The sequence below is a fragment of the Lissotriton vulgaris genome, chromosome 2_1, assembly GCF_964263255.1.
Source record: "Lissotriton vulgaris chromosome 2_1, aLisVul1.2, whole genome shotgun sequence".
In the NCBI taxonomy this organism is placed as follows: domain Eukaryota; kingdom Metazoa; phylum Chordata; class Amphibia; order Caudata; family Salamandridae; genus Lissotriton; species Lissotriton vulgaris.
In genome coordinates, this window is record NC_141687.1 from 28,408,977 (window position 1) to 28,430,501 (window position 21,525).

General features: G+C 46.5%; 1 protein-coding gene across 1 annotated transcript in view; it reads left to right on the forward strand.

The window, feature by feature from the left end:
* LOC147729493 (uncharacterized) overlaps positions 1–21,525 on the forward strand; it is a 2,015,126-nt gene that overhangs the window by 1,440,773 nt on the left and 552,828 nt on the right. The window contains 1 exon segment of the mRNA XM_086954003.1: positions 11,226–11,397. Within this exon segment, the coding sequence (XP_086810129.1) occupies positions 11,226–11,397 (172 nt within the window).

Here is a 21,525-nt window from a genome sequence, read left to right on the forward strand (position 1 = left end):
CTCCCTTGCCCTTGGCAGTCCTATGCGAAGTTGTGGGCACCGTCGTAGTCAGACTGCTGGTATTGATTCTGTCTGGGTCGGTCAAATGTATTTGGTCTGTTTGATTTATCGTTAGTTGTGTCATTTCCGGGCCCTCGTTGCTGTCCTCTATTTCTCGGTCCACCCGCTAAGTCCTTGGGGTCCCTATTTCTGATCATCTCCAACAGGACCGGGCACTGGGATTTCCAATGGCCGAATCCCTTGCAGAATGCACACTGGTCCTCGCTAATGTCTCTACTTCCAACATGGGGTGTTGGGGCACGGTCTTTAGGGGGTGCGTTCCTAGGGACATTTGTCTGGTAGTTTCCTTTGTATTGCTCTCGTCCTATAGTCACCCCTTGCAGTTGTGCAATCATCACCCTCTCTTTTAAGTCTTTCTTCTTTTTCTCTGTTGCTCTATCATTTTCATTTTTCTGGTGTTCATAATATTGGGCCATCTGAAGGATAGCCGCAGGTTTGGAGGCCGCCCAACTACTCTCGCTGGCCTGCAGTTTCTGGGAGACCTCCGGTGACAAACCCTTAACATAATTCTGGACAAACAGGTGGTGTCCGGTTGCAGTGGTCATGTCCTGGCCGCTGTAATCGGAGAACACCGTTTCAAACCGGGAGAAGTAGTCCGATACATCTTCCTGGGGTCTCTGACGACAAGCCGTTACTATCGACCAGTCCACTTTCTTTTCTGGAATCAGGGTTTTCAATTTCTGTACAATTTTATCTGGGAGGTCTAAAATGGATTTCAAAGGCTTCTGTCCAGGTTCTCGTTGTTTATCTATGCCATCGAGTTGTGACCAGGTATGTCCGAACAGCTCAAGGTGGTCGACTTTCCGGATTTGCTTCCACACATCAGCTGGTAGACATAACCCGAAAAACAAGTCGATGTCAGCCAGGGTCATAATCGTTGAACCTAGGGCTGTACCTAATTCAGTATAGAAGGCAGTGGGGTTTTTACGTAAATCAGGCAGAGATTTCCGAAACGTCAGAATCTCTTGCCGATCCCATGGCTGGTAGACCCAGTTGTACACTACCCTCCCTCTTGCATCTTGGTGGTTGACGTCATCGTGTGTTCCTTGACCTCGTGGAGGAACCCAGTAGGGGGCAGCCTCTCTTATTGGCATCATGGTGCTAGCTCGCTCAGTTTGTGGTTCGGTCGCTACGGGTGTCGTGGGTTTAGCTTCCGATTCCTGTTCAGTGAGGTGGCGGAAAACCTCAAGCGTACGCGTAAGGAGGTCCGTTACATCACACTCGCCTTCATCCCCGATATCGACCTTCCTATACAGAGTCGTTAGGCTCTCGGGACCTTTGTCTCGATATCGGTCCTCATACGCATTCAAGACATGATAACACAGTCGTACGGCAAAATGTCGTCTGTGGCTTCCTGCATATGAGTTGAACATATCCGTGATGTACTCTTCACTTTCCTTTCTTTCTACCAATGTCTGCACTATCTTGTCAATACCTGCTCGCTCATCCTTGCTTAATCTGTTTGTTCTTGCGGAATCAGCCTTTCGGGTCTCAGGGTCATCTAACACTGTCGCTTGTGCTGTGTCTAATACAAGGGGTTCGGCCGGCATAGAGGCCATGGGGGCCGAAGCTCTGGTAATACTCTCGTCTGTGCTTGGGGGTAGCGGGTGCTGTGCTAAGGGTTGGGAAGGGGCATATGGAGGGGGCATGTAGATGATCGGAGGACCTAACAAAAGATCATCGTTGGCTCGCTGTTTCAAGGGTAATTCGGGATAGAGCGTAGAGGGTGTTCTAACCGGACACTGGCTTGATGTTTCTACCTCTAGTTTCTGTTTGGCTTCTTCCCTTTCCTTAATCTCTTCTTCTAATTTCTTAGCAGCTAGGTGGGCTGCCTTTCGCAGCTCTTTTCCCAACCTACTCTCATTTCTCTTTTTTTACGCTGTTCGGTTTCTTTGTGCCACATGCCGAGACTATCAAGCATAGTGGGCGTTGTCTTGTGTTTCCCAAGGGCTGTTTCTAGCGCGCTTATTTTATCCTCGTCAAAGGATCCTATCAGTGGCCACTGACTTTCTCGATCCTTTTTTGTATATTTATGCCACAGCTTGCTATAAGCTATAGCGATCAATCCATGCTTCATAAACATGTCCTTATTAGGGGTGCCTTCCAGTGGAGCCCGATGGTTCATCTCTAATAAGCGGTCCGGGCTAAACAGGCTACCAATCAGTGGGGAGAAGATAGGCATGACGGATTACAACGGGGACAAAAGTCTGCACTACCTATCTTATCACTGCGTGCAAAGACTAGACAGAATATTTCTATTCTTCGTTGTTTGCAGGCGGTGAATACCTCAAAAGAACCAATATCGAACAGTCAATGTTCGGTCAATCAAACAATCAATGGGGAGAATAAGTAGGCACGACGGGTTACAACGGGGACAAAAGTCTGCATTACCTACCCTTTCACTACCTGCAAAGAGAGAACCTGTTCTTCCCCGTTTGCAGACAGAGAATCTCCAGAAAACAATCCGCGAACAACAGTTCGGGCCAAACAATCAATCAGTGGGGGAGGAAGATAGGCACGACGGATTACAACGGGGACAAAAGTCTGCGTTACCTATCCTTCACTGCTTGCAAAGAGAGAGCCTGTTGTTTCTCCGTTTGCAGACAGTAAATCTCCAAACAAATCAACAAAAAGTAATACTAGTATTATCCAAATCAAACAATCATTTCGCAATTTGTCGCGTTCACACGACCTTACCCGGACCGCATGGACAGTTTCTTGTCTTCCGAATGCAGCGCCCGATCGTCCTCTATTCTTCGTGATCTTCGCGGCACTCCTGATGGTTCCCAGTCAGGACCGTAGATCACTCGAGAGAGGTCTGTTCGGAACCAGTGAAGTTCGGATGATCAGCTGTCAGACGAGGGTCTATCGGACAGGAGCTCTCCCGATCGTTGCAGTCATTCACTCTGTCGTCAGGACCTCTCCCACTGGATCCATGAGTCGCTGATGAGCCCCACGTTTGGGACGACAATTGTAGAAAAAGGTAGGGCTGATGACCTTTTTCAGAGTTGCCCGGCGCTAACCGCCTCTATACCCACTCTAGTTACCAAACAAAGAGGCAGGCGCTGGAGACTGGAAGGCAGTAAACAGAAGTTTTATTCCGTGGAGCAGAACACATCAAATCAGACAACAGGGTATCTTCTCGAGGTGCTCTAACTGCATCTCTGAGGCCTGGCCTCTTATACACAGGTTTATGATCTTTATTGCATGTCACACATTCTTGCAATGCTTTGAAGTATGAAAGGACATCCTCGGAATCCCCGCTTCAGGCCCGTTCCCACACACATTTACAGTTGAAGTCCCCCACCCCGGTCACATCAGGTGATGATTGTCGCACAGCTGGACATTCCGCCGATTCACGGAATGTATGTGGTTGATCAGATCTCATGGGGTGGGGGCTTTGATCAACTCGTGGATCCTTTGATGGGAGAAGCTTCCTTCTGTATAGGGGGCAATAAACAGTATCCGCAGGGCCAGGTGGCGGCCTGGGAACGAGTAAGACAAACGGGCACAGAGGAAAGGGGGTTTTATCAAAGGACCCGGGATCATGAAAGGAATGAAGGGAGGTGTCGCGCTGGGAACAGGATGGGGTTCCGAGGCAGAGTTGTGCTGAAGAGGGGTTTATGGCCCAAGGCATGTGAGAGCGGGGGCTGTCGGCGCGCGGGGGATGCCTGCAAGGTCAGGAGGGAGAGAGAGAGACGCGCTGGCTGTCGGCGATGGGCAGAGAGGCCATGGTACTTAAAATGGCTGCCGCTTACGCGCACGAATGGGCTCGAAAAGGGGGCAAGATGGCGCCGATAATGTTGACACTGCAGTCTAGGTTTTAACAATGCTGATGCATTTTTAATGCCTGGCTCTTTACACACTAAGCTCTTAGCTCCCACTCACTGGATCAATCATTTAGCGCCAGGACACCTCCGGCTAACAGTGCGCTCTAAAAATGTGAAAAATAAATAAATAAATACATTTTTAATGTTTTTAAAAAATTTTATCATTTCATATAAGCTAATAATTCCATTACCTGACTCTCGAATGAGGTAAAGGATTACGACGATGTTGTCATTTTAACTTTTTCCTGTTCTTTTTCTATTTCAATGAAATGTTGTATGTCATGTGATATATTTGTATGTATATGATCATGCTATTGATCGAATAAACAATTACTACCTTGTTTCTAGCTCAAACTGCTCAAACATTAACAAAAATGCAGCAACATGTGTTACAGTGTGGTAGAAGGCCCCTTGCAAACCTAGAATGGTCACATGTTACTTATTGCTAAATGTGGGTGTTAAATTGGTACTAATGGTGCACAAACCACTTTTGCTTCTCTGTGCCTCTCTTGCCTCTTTCTGCATTTCTTTTGCTTCCATGTGTACCTTTGTTTCTTTTTCTGTACTTCTATTGTCTCTTTCTGCACATCTCTTCCTCTTTCTGCACCTTTCTTGCTTCTTTCGTCTGTACCCCTCTTGCCTCTTTCTGCACCTCTTTCTCTTTCTGTACCTCTCTTGCCTCTTTCTGTACCTCAGTTGCCTCTTTCTGCACTTTTCTTGCTTTTTTCCTGCACCTCGCTTCTTTCTGCAACTCTCTTGTCTCTTTCATCACTTCTCTTGCTTTTTTATACACCTTTGCTGCTTGTTACAGCACTTCTGTTATCTCTTTATGTACTTCTCTTGCCTGCTTTCGCACTGATCTTGTCTCTTTCTGCATCTCTGTTGCCTCTTTCCACACCTCACTTGCTTCTTTCTGTATCCCTCTTACTTCTTTCTGCACCCCTTCCCTCTTTTTGTACCTCTCTTACTTCTTTCTGCACCTCTCCTGCCTCTTTCTGCACCTCTGCTCCCTATGTCTACACCTTTCGTACCTGTTTCTGCACCTCTGTGTCCTCTTTCTGCACCTCTATTGCTTCTTTCTGCAATCCTCTTGCCTCTTTTGGCACCCCTCTTCCCTCTTTCTGCATCTCTCTTGCCTCTCTCTGCACATTGATTGTATCTTTCTGCACTTCCCTTGCTCCCACAAAGATCTTGCCAACATTCTGAAATCACTCAAAGCCATCTCCTACAAAGATGATGTGTTTCCCTCCTCTGTGATCTGCAAAGATAAACTTTCCCCCCCTTCTCCAGATTGTCAATGCTTTGCTAACTAAAGGAACCTTTTCTGGCAGCATTAAGACTAGACAGATACTCTCATGTTGTAAAAGTCCACCCTGGATTCAGCCAATCTTACCAACTTCTGACGTATAGCTTGCTTCCCATTTGTAGGAAAAATCATCTAGTAGGCAGTTGCGACCTAGGTACATGAGCATATCAGCAACTTCAAGACCATCAATCGAGGTTCAGACCTCACTGCAGTATTGAACCATCCATACTCCAGTTTGTCCTCTTCGTCAAAGACATAAACAACTCTTGCCTCTTGGTCCTGCTCGAACTCTCTGTAGCTTTCAACACTGTTGACAATCCAGCAGTGATACATACCATGAAACCTTGCAAGGGCTTTAGTGGCAAAATCTTACAGTGGTTCACATCCTACCTCACCAACGGACAGCAACTCAGTCAGAGAGAAACTAACAGATCCAGGACTCTTCCCATCACCTGCAGAGCCCCCTATAGGTATATCCTGTCATGCATCATTTTCCCAGTTTATATGGAACAATTAGAAGCCATCGTTGCAGGCAGCTACACCAGACCCTCCAGCATGCTGATGACACCCAACTCTATCTCAAAATCTCCACAACCAATGACATATAGGCCACATCCTTTGGATTCCCCTTCATCTCACACCTCTCACTCAAAGAACGCATTGCCAAGAAGACCTAAACAGTTTGGTTTCAACTATCTCTTCAAACAAAAGTGAAACCGCTTCTCCCAGAAGACTTCTGAACAACAGTTCAGTCCCTGGTGTCCTACTACTTAGATGAAGGAAACGCCCTGCTCAGCTTCATCCAATACTCCCCTTTCTCTTCTTTAAGGCATCCTCCAAAACAGCGTATCTCATCAAAGGGCTGGAGAAATCCAAACACATCACCCTCTTGCTATTGGACTTGACCCCCTACCACCCAGACCATCTTCTAGAACAGCATCACTTAAAAGGCCCTCTACACCAACACCCCTGTGTACCCAAGTAATAAACTGACACTATCTGTAAGACAATGTCAGACAAATAGCTCCAATGTCACCAGATTAGAGATGAAACAGTGTAGGAATAATTAGAAAAACAGCAGTCTCACCCAATGCCCTCAGGATGTTGCCTGTGTTCAGTTGAGGCTGATGTGATAGAAGGGAACTTTCTTCCAGATGTGATCACTTTGCACATTTCAGTTTTATCAGTTCCTGTTTACTGCTGATGCTTTTGTAAATTCCTTTTGTAGTGGCCTTTGGTTATCTGACTGCTGCAATGTCACAAACACAACAACGTGATGGATGGAGTGCTGAAACCTTTCGACCACCCACCCCTTACTAAGAGATCTGGGTTGAATCCATTGTTCTTTCACTCACCTTGCCATCCCAGTTTGGACCCAGTCATATGTAAATCAGTCTTAACCCTGCTCCTCATGGGAATAGTCCAGCCTGAACTGCTAAGCCGCCAAAGCCTCCCTGGACCAGAAGCAAGCATTCTGGGACTGGTTTAGGGGTATCACCGCTCAGCAACTAGCCTAGCTTGAATCCAGTGGTAGAGTGAGCAAAGGACCCACGTTTGGGCATAGCCATGGCCACTTAGGGCAAACAAAACAAGATGATGGACAGAGTGCTGAGACATTTTAACCACTCAGCCCCAATCAAAAGATCTGGGTTGAATCCATTGTTCTTTTGCTCACCATGCACCCCAGTTTGAAACCAACCAGATGCAAATCAGTTTTGACCCTGCTCCTCATGGAAATAGTCCAACCCAAACTGCCAGGCCAGGTCCTTCCAGGCTTAGAAAAGTGCATCTTGGGACTGTTTTTGGGGTATCACCCCTTATCAGCCAGGCTAGCTTGAATCATGTAACACAGCAAGCAAGAGACCCACGTCCGGGCGTACTCTGAACGTACGGTGAACTTAGCAAACACAAGATTATGGTCAGAGTGATAAAACTTTTCAACCACTCACCCCCAGTCAAGAGATCTAGATTGAAACCATCATTCTTTTATGCACCATGCCTCCTCAGTTTGGACTCAGCCATATGTAGATCAGTCTTGACCCTACTCCTCATAGGAAAAGTCTATCACTAACTGTCAGGCAAGGTCCTCCCAGAACCAGAAACAAACATTCTGGGACCGTTTTTGGGATATCAATCCTTAAGTCAGGCTAGCTTGAATCCAGACGCAGAGCGAGCAAGGGACCCACGCTGGGCGTACCCTTTGCCACTTACGGCGAACATAGCAAACACAATAGGATGATGAATGGAGGGCTGAAATTTTTAAACCACTCAACCACAGTGAAGAAATCTGGGTTAAATCCATCTTTCTTTTGCTCCGTATGCCACCCCATGATGAATTTAGGCCCAGATCTCTGTACTGGGGTGAATGTATGACATTGTTCTGCATTTTGTCCATCAATTGTTCTTTTCACATTTATCACCACAAATGGGATGGGTATGCCCAGACGTGGGTCCCGTGCTCTCCATGCCACTGGAATCGAGCTATCCTGGCTGATGAGGGGTGAAACCCCGAAACCGGTCCTAGGATGCTAGGTTCTAGTCCGAGGAGTAACTGGCCTGGCAGTTCAGGCTGGACTGTTCCCATTGGGCACACGGTGAAGACCGATTTGCATAGGTCTGGGTTCAAACTGGAATGGCATGGTGAGCAATAAACTATGGATTTAGGCCCAGATCTCTGTACTGGGGTGAAGGTATGACATTGTTCTGCATTCTGTCCATCCATTGTTCTTTTTACATTTGTCACCCGAGTGGGATGGGTACGCCCAAACGTGGTCCCGTGCTCTCCATGCCACTGGAATCCAGCTATCCTGGCTGATGAGGGGTGAAACCCAGAAACCGGTCCTAGGATGCTTGGTTCCAGTCCAGGGAGGGACTGGCCTGGCAGTTGGGCTGGACTGTTCCCATTTGGCGCAGGGTCAAGACTGATTTGCATATGGCTGGGTTCAAACTGCAATGGCATGGTGAGCGAAAAAAGATGGATTTGGGCCCAGATCTCTGTACTGAGGTGAATGTACAACATTTTCTTGCATTCTGTCCATCAATTGTTCTTTTTGCGGGGTGGAGTTGAGGCAAACCCAATATGCTTCCATTTTGTTTGTTTCTTGATCGCCTATATGCAACTTTGTCCATGTAACTATCTATGTATGCAATCACTTCTATCTATCGGTGTATCTATTTATGCAGCTCTGTATGGCAATATATCTATTTAGGAAGAAATGCGGAGGGTTACCCAAGATATATTTCATTTAAGGAAACTGTAAATCATTTCCTTTCACTCAAAATGAAAACAAGCATTGGCAACTACCACCATTAGCAGTTACTTTGAACACTTTTTAAAATGTTTAATAAGGTTGTGGTCACGTACTTTGGGCAACCAACTCCAGCAGGGAGAAAGTCACAGGATCAGTAAAGTTTAGTAGCACAGTTACCTTGCAGTCGACAGAGTCTCTAATCCAGTTCTAGACTCTAAGCGTGAATCACCATAGACGTCAATGGAGTGGACCTGATGCAATAGATACAGGATGTTGAAGTTGCTGAGGATGCTGATCCGGTCGACTGCAGGTTTCCTGGGACCACCCGTCAGTCCATAAACATGGTGGGTGACTTTGGCCACAGGTCGAGGACCTCAAAGTCCAGGTGAATTCCTACCATAAGCCAGTTGCCACTGGTCTAATTGTCTCCGGTCCTAGCGAAACTAGTGGTTACTTTTAACTGTGGCTAGTGCTCATCTTGGGTGACTAGCCTCCACTTTAATGACTCTCCACCAGACGCAGATGTAACTTTTGAGTGTTGGGGCTTGGTCTCCTGGGCTGCGTTTCAGAAGTTAGTGGTGACTAGGTGAATGTGGCTTACCAGTTTGCCAAGTCAGCTTCTTCAGTATTTGTGACTTCATGAGCTGTAAGAAGTAGTCAATCAACTGACTCTTGAAGTGCAGTGATTACTATCCAATGGGCTACAAGGTCCACTCTTACTTGATGACGACTTCCTGCAATGTGTGGTATCTAGCTATCCCAGAATTCAATATACAACCCACTGCCATGATGACAGAACCCTTCTCTCTGTGTGTGAAGCTCGGTAGCCCACCCTAGAGGTGTGGCTACCTGAGGGCTACTGTTTTTCCCTCTCTATCCCCAAAGCCATTCTGTCTACCAGAACAAAATAGAAGCCCATTTCTTGTGTGTCCACCATTTGCCCTTCAAAGGTGGGGTATCCTTTTAAGTCCGCCTTTTGGGCTCACACCTTGTGTAGCTTCCTGCCGGGCAGAGGTAACACCTCTTCCAATAGCAGACACCTATTGTTCTCTTTCCTGGGAGTCCTTTTCACATTTCTTCAGGAGGTCAGAAGGGTGTTTCATGACCAGCAACTGTAAGTGGCCACTGGAAGATTTTAGCAACAGAGTGGTAACTTTCCAAAGTTGTCTTATACTCAAAAGTGAAATAAAATTCAACTTGGACCTCATGTCATAGTATCAACTTTAGTAGTTCCAGTCAGAAGTTAGCACTGCTGAGTTGTCAGTGTGTAATCCTGTAGTTGCAAATAGGGCAACTAGCCTTTGTATAGTCAAAACAACAATTTGGGGCTGTTAGTGTTTGAACATATAAAAATGCATTCCCTACTTTTTAAAATATAGCACCATGCCGAGGGCTCATAAGGCCTACCTTATATATATATATATATATATATATATATATATATATATATATATATATATATATATATATATATATATATATATATATATATATATATATATATATATATATATATATATATATATATATATATATATATATATATATATATATATATATATATATATATTAAAAAGGAAGATCTTGACTATGGCAGTAATTTCAATGGCTTAGTTGAGATACCAGTTTTAAAACTGCTCCACCAGTGTGCAGTGATAGGCTTTGAGACACATTTTACTTTGTCAGACGCATGGTGGTACAATAAGTGTTGCAGTCCATGAGAGACACTTTGACAGACCCTGGTACCTATGGTACAACGTACTAGGGACGTATGAGTAAGTTAAGTTATGCCGATTGGGTATAAGCCAATTAAACATACTCTTTCAAGGGTAATAGCACTGGCACTGAGGTCTGGTTAGCAGCCCTCAGTCTAAAACGTTGGGGTGGGCTTTCAAAAGGAGATATCTGTATGTCTATCTTTGCCTTTCTGACTGTCTTTGACTTATCTATGTTTAATCTTCTCTATTTGTCTATATTTTCCACTTTCTCTTTCTTTTCAACCCTCTCTATCTTAAATACAAAAACAAAACATTAGCAAGGGAAAGAGGGTGGCAGCAAACCCCAGGCTGACTGGCTTCTTTTGACCTGGAGTTAGCCAACACATTTTGATTTTACTAAAATGATGTGTATAAGGTAGTTTTGTACACAGCTTTTCAGCCAGATAGCACTCATTAGTCTGTGATTGTGCCATTCACATGTTTCTTCCACCCACTCCGGCACGCCAATGAGTCACCCCACTTCAATCACTGGCTGACTTTACTGTGAGCTATGCCATTTCACCAAAAGTACAACCATATAGAACATAGTGCTAAGGACGACAATGGTAATGTGTGCCTTTGTGAGACCAGAAACATCTTTGCCTTTAGCCAATTTTTTATATAGATTGATGAGGGCCTAGCAGTTTCTTCTACAAGGAAGCTTTGCAAAAAAAGCATGACGTAACAAAACAGGAATTTGCCAAAGTTATAAGACTGGCTACATTGCCAGCCAAAGAGCTGTCGGCCATCACCAGACCCATTAGCTTTGTCAATGCTTGTTTACAATATTGTAACCAATTAGATTTAGCAGTCATGATAAGCGGAGGGATACCGAAACTGACATGAAACGTAAAGGAAGCTGAAAAGCAATCATCAACAATGCTTGTTTACATTTGTAAAAGCTATTTTATTATAGAAAAATGCAGTTTGCTCACAGGCATGGTCTTCACATTGCATGGTTCTGGATCATGTATTCTTGTAGGTCTTACAAGCTGTTTAATCCTATTTTCATAATAAACAGGTAGAGATCAGGAAATGTCATGGTACTCGACCACAAAAGATAACTGGTTTCAACAATTTAAAGACAACTGGCAGAATGCTAAGAGAGCTGTGATATTTGAGGGAGCCCCTGGCTATGGGAAAAGCAGAATCCTGGCAGAGATCAACTTCTTGGCACAGCGGGAAGGCCACAGGTAAGGCCTTCTTTTACATGTGTGTCTACCTCCCTTCATTTGGTGGGTTTTACCCTCTGTTCACTCCAGTTTACCCTTCTGGCAAACAAGATGCTTCAGACTTCAGTGCAGTCATCCTCTTTTCAAACCTCTATCACCCTCATAGAAAACGGTATCATCCTTTTAAAAGCCTAACTTCACCCTCATATTAGAATCAAAACGTTGGCAACTATGTTTTATCTTTTAATATTGAGTCATGAAAATGTTTTAATGTATGGGTAAAGTGCCCTTTGGCCAAGGGCTTCCTTCACCTTCTAAAGAGACAGCTGGTCATGGCTGCCATGGGGGGGGGGGGGGCGGGAGGGAGGGGAGCAGGCGTTGCTAAACTCCACACTTATAATCCACACTTTAAGGGCAACCGCGAGCACCAATCCCCCAGACTTCACTCTGGGGCATATTATCAACAAATAGCGATATTTATCGCTAAGTAGGGTTAGCGGCAATTTTTTTTATCGCCGCGCATCACGGGATTTTATCGCTGAGATTACGTGCTATTAGCAACTTTTATCTCAAAAGCGATAAAATCCCCAGCGATAGCGGCAAAATCCGTGAATATCGCTGAGAATACAGCGATATTCACGCATTATCACTAACAGGGTCTTAGCCATTATATCCACCTCCCATTGGATATAATGGCTAAGAACTGGTCTGTGACTGATTTTTGTTGGGTTAGGGAGCACTCCGTTCTGCTATTTTACCTCTGTTGTACACAATGGTGCTACGGTTACTGGGTTTGTCAGTCTCTTGTAAATATAGCCTGTTTATGTTGGGTTGTTGGCCCAACTAACCGTGCACTGTTCACTTGGTGCTATGCACCTAAACTTGTTTCATTATTTCAACCAATAATAAACCTTATGTAGTCTCTCTTTTTTTTCTTTTTCTTTAAACTTTTTCATGTATCTTTTGCATGTATATCTTTAACAACCTTATTTTAGTACTGCGGTTATTCACATTGCATATATTTTCACATGACAGTCAAAATAACATTAACATTAATATTCATGTATTGATTTACAGTGCCATTAGATGTACAATTTATAAAAAAGCCCAATGCATTTCGGCACTACCAAAGTGCCTTCATCAGGGGAGAACCTGTAAAAAATAAACAAAATAACCATGTAATTACGATCATTGGGTGCCCATGTATGTGTTGAAGTGTGTACTATGTTTTATTCTCATACCTTGATGCGATATGCTCAATGCTCTAGCCTGTGTAGACAAAAATGTAATATGTATTGAGCACTCTCTGTCCAACATATTACCAACTATTGGTGCCTATTGCCAAAAAACTGTTCCAATAAGAATATAATCCATCGGCTTACCGCTGATATTGTAGCTTTAAACAAACTCCCTAAGTAATAAACGAGAAACAAGATCAATGTCCTGTGTTACTTTCAATCCTGTAACGACTGACATTACAAACGTTTTAAAGAAATATGCGTACCTGATTTTCCAGCACTATTTCTTTCTGTAAAATAGACAAACCGCAAAAAAATAACAGACAGAGAGTGCTCAATACATATTACATTTTTGTCTACACAGGCTAGAGTATTGAGCATATCGCATCAAGGTATGAGAATAAAACATAGTACACACTTCAACACATACATGGGCACCCAATGATCGTAATTACATGGTTATTTTGTTTATTTTGTACAGGTTCTCCCCTGATGAAGGCACTTTGGTAGTGCCGAAATGCATTGGGCTTTTTTATAAATTGTACATCTAATGGCACTGTAAATCAATACATGAATATTAATGTTAATGTTATTTTGACTGTCATTTGAAAATATATGCAATGTGAATAACCGCAGTAATAAAATAAGGTGGTTAAAGATATACATGCAAAAGATACATGAAAAAGTTTAAATAAAAAGAAAAAAAAGAGAGACTACATAAGGTTTATTATTGGTTGAAATAATGAAACAAGTTTAGGTGCATAGCACCAAGTGAACAGTGCACGGTTAGTTGGGCCAACAACCCAACATAAACAGGCTATAAGAACTGGTCTGAGCAGGTGTTAGTTTTTGGAGATATTCGCGCTTAGCGCGAATATTCCCATCGCTACGCCTGTGTTGGTAATAGGCAATAGCGATGTTGGTGACTGCTTTCAGTCGCTAACAGGTTGGGTACGCCCTCTTTGTATGTCATTAGCGATAAATATCGCTGTCATGCAAAGCGGGCCCCAAACCGCTCGCTATCGCCTACAAGCTAAATCTGCGAAAATTGCCTATCGGCCCCCTTGATAATATGCCCCTCTGTTCTTTCACTCTGAGATATGGAACTTTTGGATGTATACTCCATCTAGACTACAATGGGCGCCTATTTGTCTCTGCTGGTTAGTCTATTAGGATGGGAGACACTTGAAGTGGATGGCTTCCAGGGCCTCTTTAATAATGCTATATGCTTAACAAACCAGATACAGATAAAGGGCATCGGGCAGTCAGGGTTTCTGGCCTGAAGTAGCCCCACCCCCTGATCATTATAAATTTAAGCCTCAGACTACGGCACAGCTTTCCAAACTATTACTGTGTCATGACCCATACTTAGGTGTGTCGCATCGGCAGAGTCGAGCTGCAGGGGCTCTTAGAAGGGGCGAAGCAACAACAAAGCCCTATTAACATGCACAAGGTCTTTAAAGACCTGTGAAGTGCTCGGGTGTGGCTGTAAGCGGCTCCGGGCTGCCACACATGACGAGGGGGGGCTGAAGTAGAGAAATGTCCGGGTTTTACAACACTTTGTCCGGGTAAAACATCCAAGTGTCCCGGTTTTAGTATGCTGTTTAGATCACCCCCGCAGGCCTTCCAGCAACAGGCAGAGTGGCGCTGCAGGGGCTCTGAGATGAATAACAACAAAGCCTTATTAGCACATTAAATGGTCTTTTAAAGACCTGGGAAGTGATCGGGTGCGGCTGTGTGTGTGCCCCCGGAAGCTGTCTCAGCCCGGGCCGACACACACACACATGACGGAGGGTGGGGGGGGGGAGGCATTCATTTGTGGATAGTTCATTTGGCAAAGGGCCCTTCAATGGGTGAATACGGTGGGTTATTGGGTCCAGGGGGTTGGCCTGGGGCAGCCCCGGGAATTGAGGTGCATTGGAAAGAAAATCTGCCAAGAAGCCCTATAGAAGCTTTCACATTTACATCATTCTGCACACTACGGCTTGTAACCTTACGAAAACAAAAACATAAACAATTCAGTTCAATGGAGAATGCCCGTGTGAGCCATGGGCATGGAGGAGTGTGGGGGGGAGTGGGGCGGAGCACTGCGACCCGGGGACCACTAATACAGGAAAATATTAAAACAATTTAGGAATGAAAGCAACATTTTTTCCTCTTTGTCACAGACCCTTATGGAACCCACAGAATATGTTGGTCGGGGGAGAGGGAGGGAGTGAGACAGAGAGGGAGGGAGTGAGACAGAGAGGGAGGAAGACAGAGAGAGAGAGTGAGACAGAGGGAGACAGACAGGGAGGGAGACAGAGAGTGAAACAGAGAGAGTCAGATAGAGGGAGACGGAGGGAGAGAGAGAGAGTGAGACGGAGGGAGAGAGAGGGAGACAGTCAGAGGGAGAGGGAGTGAGACAGAGAGCGAGGGAGACAGAGGGAGGGAGACAGTTGGAGGCAGAGGGAGTGAGACAGAGGGAGTGAGACAGAGAGGGAGTGAGACAGAGAGGGAGTGAGACAGAGAGGGAGTGAGACCGAGAGGGAGTGAGACATAGAGGGAGGGAGGGACACAGAAGGAGGGAGACAGTGGGAGCGAGAGGGAGTGAGACAGAGGGAGGAAGACCGAGAGGGAGGGAGACAGAGAAGGAGTGAGACAGAGAGGAATTGGGACAGAGAGGGAGGGAGGGAGGGAGACAGTTGGAGGGAGACAGATGGAGTTAGACAGATGGAGGGAAAGGCCACCTCCGCCACTGATTCCCTCACTAGTACCCTTTAACAGTGTCCCTCAAGTCTCTGTGTGTGGGGTGTGTGTTGAGTGTGTGGGTGTGTGTGTGTGTGGGATGTGTGTGTGGGGGGGTGTGGGGTGTGTGTGGGGGATATGTGTTGGGTGTGTGGGGTTGTGTGTGTGGGGGGGTTGTGTGTGGGGTGTGTGGGGTGATGTCTGTGGGGTGGTATGTGTGGGGTGGGGTGTGTGTGTGTGTGGGGTGTGGGGCCCAAACCCACCATAGGTGGTTTGGGCTCGCTCGCTGTGCTTCCTCGCGTTACCGTGTCCCTGAAAATGTTTTCACAAAAGGGTGTGTCACCTACATGAAAAGTTTGGAAAGCTGTGGACTACTGATCAGTTACTGCCAACCATGCATGGAAGGGAGTGACTTGGTATTTTAGCCCTTCGTTTGTGACTTGGGACAAGCTGGCTCTGTTTATCTTTTCTCCTTCACCAAAAATGCAAATAGCAGAATCACACACACACTTCCTTGCGCTGTGAGAACGACCGCACCGAAGATATTGTTGACTGTCCAAACCCATGACCTCATGGGCTGGGTGGGCCAGAAGAAACGGGAGGCGGCGTGAGGGAGACAAGAAACAGAAATTAGGGCGGATGGAGGGAGATGTACACGGATTAGCATGACCAACTGGCATGGGTGCAAATTCAGGACAGTGAGTGTAAAAATACAGGACAAAGGGTCAAAATTCAGGACAAAAATTCCGGACAGGAGTCAAAATGCAGGACAAAAGTTAAATTTTACAGACACATCAGAAGAGGTCACGCAATAGTATAGAAGTAAGTAAATAGACAACCACTTAAGTACAAGTGAAAAGAAGTTTATATTAGGTTGAGATAATTGTGCACTTCATGGTTTTTCAGTATGCGCTCAGCTTTGAATAAATGTGCAAGTCTTTTTGCGTTAACAAAACCGCCCCCTCACCACCTTTCCAGCCTCCAGGGAAATGCCCGATGCCTGGTCCGGACAGTCCGGCCTTACTACCACCCACCAATAGTGACCCTCCTCTTCACAGAGACCCTCTCTCATGTGCATTTATTTTTTTTATGTAGTGCTACTCATCCCAAGTAAGAAGGACAGGGTGTCAGAGTGAGTTACATCACACACATATTATATAGAGACAATGACTCATATAAATGTGAAAGTCAATCTATAGGAAATGTACTTAAGATGATGGGGGTTACAAAGTGTAATCATTCTTCTGATAGATACATCTGCCAGTGGATTCCTCACCTTGTGAATATCCCCTTGCGTCAGCAACATTCGGAAATTCTTTTTGTAGCTTCGGGCCGACGTGGACGACGTCATAGAGGCACGGCATCGCGCGCGAATCCGCTGACGTCACCGACACCATAATAGGCCCACTCCGGCGTGATGACATCAGTTCCCTTTTTTCCGCGCCATCGACGCTAACGGTTTAGGGGAATCTCTGTAGCTGTTGGTAACTTTGTTACTGTTTTCTCGATTTTCCTGCTTCTTTGTATCTCTAGCGATGTCGGCTAAGAAGACCGGGTTCAAGCCTTGTAGAGAGTGCGGCAAAATGATGTCAATCACTGACTCGCACGAGGATTGTATCTGGTGCCTGAGTTCGGACCATGATGTCGACGGCTGCTCATCATGTAGAAAAATTAACCCGAAGGCGCTTCGTGAGAGGGAAACAAAGCTTCTGATGGCGAAGTTAAGAGGTAGTAAAGAAAAGAAGACTTCAAGATCACGTTCGAGAAGGGCGAGGTCGAAGTCGAGGTCGCGATCAAGATCCCGTACGGCGTCGCCTTCGAAGTCTTCATCCGATCATGCTTTGAAGTCGAAGAAGAAACATAAGAAACGAAGGAATGAGCCTCGACATCACTCCGGTAAGGGTTCAGACTCGAGACCGACGTCGCCTAAGAGGAGGCATGGAAAGGATTTTGTGTCTCCATCACCGGAAGTCTTGGATCCAGAAGGTGAGGCTTCGCCTTTGGAGTCGCGGGTTCATACACCGACTCCGGCTCCGAATCCATCTCCGGCGCCGTCCCAGGCTCGAGAGGATGAAGAGTTCCCTTTGGATGAGGGCTCAGTACCTGTGGAAGAAGAGGCGAATCCGGAACCTCTGAAGGGTCAGTCTGAGGGTTCTCATCCTCCTTTCCCTGCGCAAGGTCAAGACCCTTCGGCATTTTTAAATGCTATGTATGGTGACTTTTCTAGAGCATGGTACTCCTCTGGTGCACCTTCGGGTCCTATGGGTCCTCTGGCTTTTTAATTTAGGAGTTCCCCACTCCTATGCTCCAGCTCCCTTTATGCCTTTTATGCCGGCTCCGACGCCGCCTTGGCAGTACTCGGCTCTGCCGAGGTCATCGACGCCGATACCGACGTCGCCTGCCCCGAGTCGACCTCGTGAACAGCGCCTTGGGCCTACGGATTTGGTCCCGACGTCGATTGCGGTGTTGTCGGAGTAGTTTACAGATCCATCGGCGCGGCTGTTGAAGGAGAGATCCAGGAGGGATGCTCAGTGCTTCTTGGAAGAACAAAGATATAGGGAGGCTGAGGCTGAGATGGAGGAAGGTGAGCTTCAGGATGATTGTTTTGAAGATCTAGGAGAAGCTAGTGTTCTGGAACTTTCTCCTGAATGGGAGCTGCCATCTGTCACTGATGCCCCTTCAAAGGATGTTAAGCCATACCACATGGTCATGAGGAAGGCTGCAGAACTTTTACATTTGGAATTTAAATCTAATCTCTTGATTGAGGTTCTCCATTCCCCAAGTTCTGTGACTGAGCCATTGATTCCTTTTAATGAGGCTTTAACTGAGCCCATTTTGGAGGTTTGGAACAAGCCCCTGACAGCTCCTGCAGTGTCTAAAAGTCTTGCAAGGAGGTACAGAGTTGTACCTGGGGACCCTGAATTTTTAACCACGCATCCTTTGCCTGAAAGTCTGGTTATTCAGGCAGCCTGTTCTAAAAAGACTGTGGGTGCTTTCCCTCAAGTACCTGGGGAGAAGGAAGCCAAGAAACAGGATCAGACTGCAAAGAAGTCCTTTTCTTCAGCAAGTATGGCGTTAAAGTCAACCAATGCCACTTGTCTTATGGGGAGATACATTCATGCCCTTATGGATTCGCTGCGTCTGTTGGCTCCTAAAATTCCTGATGACAACAAGAAGGATTTTGAGGAAGTGTTGACTGATGCACAGGCTGCTGCAGGCTAGGTGATCCAGAGTGGGCTGGACACTGCTCATTCGGTTGCTCGCATCATGGGAACCGCTGTTGCATCTAGGAGATCTGCCTGGCTGAAGTCATCGGACTTTTCGGCGGACATCCAGGCCGCATTATTGGATCTGCCTTTTGACGGTGTTGGACTTTTTGGAAAAAAAGCTGGCACAGCCTTAGAGAGATTTAAGGACAGTAGGGCTACTGCCAAATCTTTGGGGCTGCAGACCAGGGGTTCATCTACCAAAAGGTATAGAGGGTTTGGACGTTCTTCCTTTCACCCCTACCAGCAAGGTCAACAGCAGCAGCAGCAGCAGAAAAATCCCCTGTACAGGTCTTACAGGGGTAAGCAAAGAGCTCGTCCTGGAGGACGTCAGGCCTCCTCCTCCTCCACCTCTTCCAATCCCCCAGCCACAGCAAAGCAGCCCTAGATCCGCCATTCAGGATCATGTGGGTCCTGTAGGGGGTCGGCTTACCTATTTTGTACAGGATTGGGAATTGATAACATCAGATCTTTGGGTTCTCAATCTTGTAGAAAATGGGTATGCTCTTCCCTTTCAGGAATTCCCTCCAAATTACCCTCCTTGCCAAGGTTTTTGCATGGAGGAACACCTGTTACTCCTGCAGGAGGAAGTCCAGACACTGTTGAGAAAGGGTGCGATAGAGTTGGTTCCAGAGCAGGAAAGGGGTCAGGGATGCTACTCCCGGTATTTACTGATACCCAAGAAGGATGGCAGGCTTTGTCCAATCCTGGATCTCAGGATCTTGAACCTTTACCTGAAACAGGAGAAGTTCAAGATGCTCACCCCTGCACAGGTTCTTCAGGCGCTTATGGAAGAAGACTGGATGTTGTCAATAGACTTGCAGGATGCATATTTTCACATCCCTATCCTGCAGTCGCACAGGAAGTATCTCCGTTTTATGGTGGGTTCACAGCACTACCAGTTTGTGGTCCTACCGTTTAGTCTTACTACTGCGCCTCGAGTTTTCACCAAGGTGATGGCTGCACATCTCAGAAGATCGGGGATAGCGGTATTCCCGTATCTGGACGATTGGCTGATCAAAGCCTAATCCCCAGAGATAGTGCTCCATCATCTGCAAGAAACAACTCAGTTGTTACACAGGTTGGGTTTTCCTGGTGCCCTCCCAGCTCAACCTGTTCATAGGTGCTGTACTGGACACAACTGTGTGTCGTGCATTCCCTCCACCTCAAAGGATTCGCGACATACAGGAGTTGATTCCTTTATTTCACAATGGAGCGGTCGTTCCAGTCCTGAAGGTCCTTCGCCTGCTCGGTCTGATGGCTTCCACCATTTTTTTGGTCAACCATGCACGCTGGCACATGAGGGCGCTCCAGTGGTGCCTCCGCAGGCAGTGGTATCAGCACAACGGAGAACTCAGGGAGTCTGTGAGGATCTCCAGAGAAACTGCAGCGGATCTGACTTGGTGAGGAGTGGAAGGCAACCTGTCTCAAGGAAAGCCTTTTCAACTGCCTCCATCGGTGGCCACAGTGATAACGGATGCATCCACTCTAGGGTGGGGTGCTCATCTGGGGGATATGGAGGTCAAGGGTCTTTGGTCTCCAGAGGAAAGGTTGCTTCACATCAACCTTATGGAATTGCGGGCGATACGTTTGGCACTCAAGGCCTTCCTCCCTTCCCTTCTCGGTCGGTCGGTTCAAGTCCTGACGGACAACACCACCGCGATGTGGTATGTCAACAAGCAGGGAGGAGTAGGGTCGCAGTGTCTCTGCAGAGAGGCTACGTGTCTCTGGTCCTGGATTCGGGACCATCAGATTTGTCTGATGGCAAATAATCTGGCCGGGGTTCTGAACGTGCGTGCAGACAGTCTCAGTCGGCAGTTTTCGGCCGACCACGAGTGGAGGCTTCATCCGGAGGTGGTTCGTCACGCCTTTCGGACGTGGGGGACTCCTCAGGTGGACCTGTTCGCCACTCGCAAGAATGCTCACTGCCCGTCATTCTGCAGCCTCCAGTATCCGATGCAGGGAGCCTTGGGGGATGCGTTTCAGTTGAGTTGGGACTCACTGCTCCTTTACGCGTTTCATCCCATACCCTTGATTCCTCGGGTTCTGAGGAAGATTTGCCAAGACCGGGCCCAAGTTATATTGGTCTCCCCAGATTGGCCAAGAAGGGTATGGTACACAGATCTTCTCCACCTCTCCTCGTGCCCGCCGCTCTGTCTCCCTTTCAGGGCAGATCTCCTCTCTCAGATGGAGGGGCAATTTCTACACCCCCACCTCCAGACCTTACACCTTCATGCCTGGAGATTGAACGGGGCAACCTGAATTCCTTTTCTCTCCCACACAATGTGGTGGATGTCATTCTTTCGGCCAGGCGTGACTCCACTAAATCTATCTATTCGTACAGATGGTCTAAATTTGTCTCTTGGTGTGGAGAGAAATCAGTTGACCCTTTGAAGGCTCGTTTGTCTGATATACTACAGTTTGCTCTTTCTTTGGCGCAGCAAGGTTTTGCTGTGGCTACAGTCAAGGGTTATCTTTCGGCATTGTCGGCATTTCTCTGTTTGCCGGATCGCCATCTTTATTCAAATCTCACGTGGTTTTAAGGTATCTGAAGGGTCTCACTAATAAATTCCCCCCTACTCCCTTTATTGTGCCTCAATGGGACCTAAATATTGTCTTAACCTACTTGATTGGTTCTCCCTTTGAACCCTTGCACAAGTGTCCCATGAGACTTTTGTCTTTTAAGACGGTCTTCCTGGTCGCAATTACCTCGGCAAGGAGGGTAAGTGAGCTTCAAGCTCTTAGTTCAAAGCCCCCATTCTTGACCATTCATGCTGAACGAATGGCTCTTAGGACCAGGGCTGCTTTTCTGCCTAAGGTGGTGACTCCCTTCCATCTAGGACAGTCTATTACCCTTCCTACCTTTTTTCCTCCCCCTCACCCTTCCAAGGAGTAGAGACTGCACCGTCTGGGCCCTA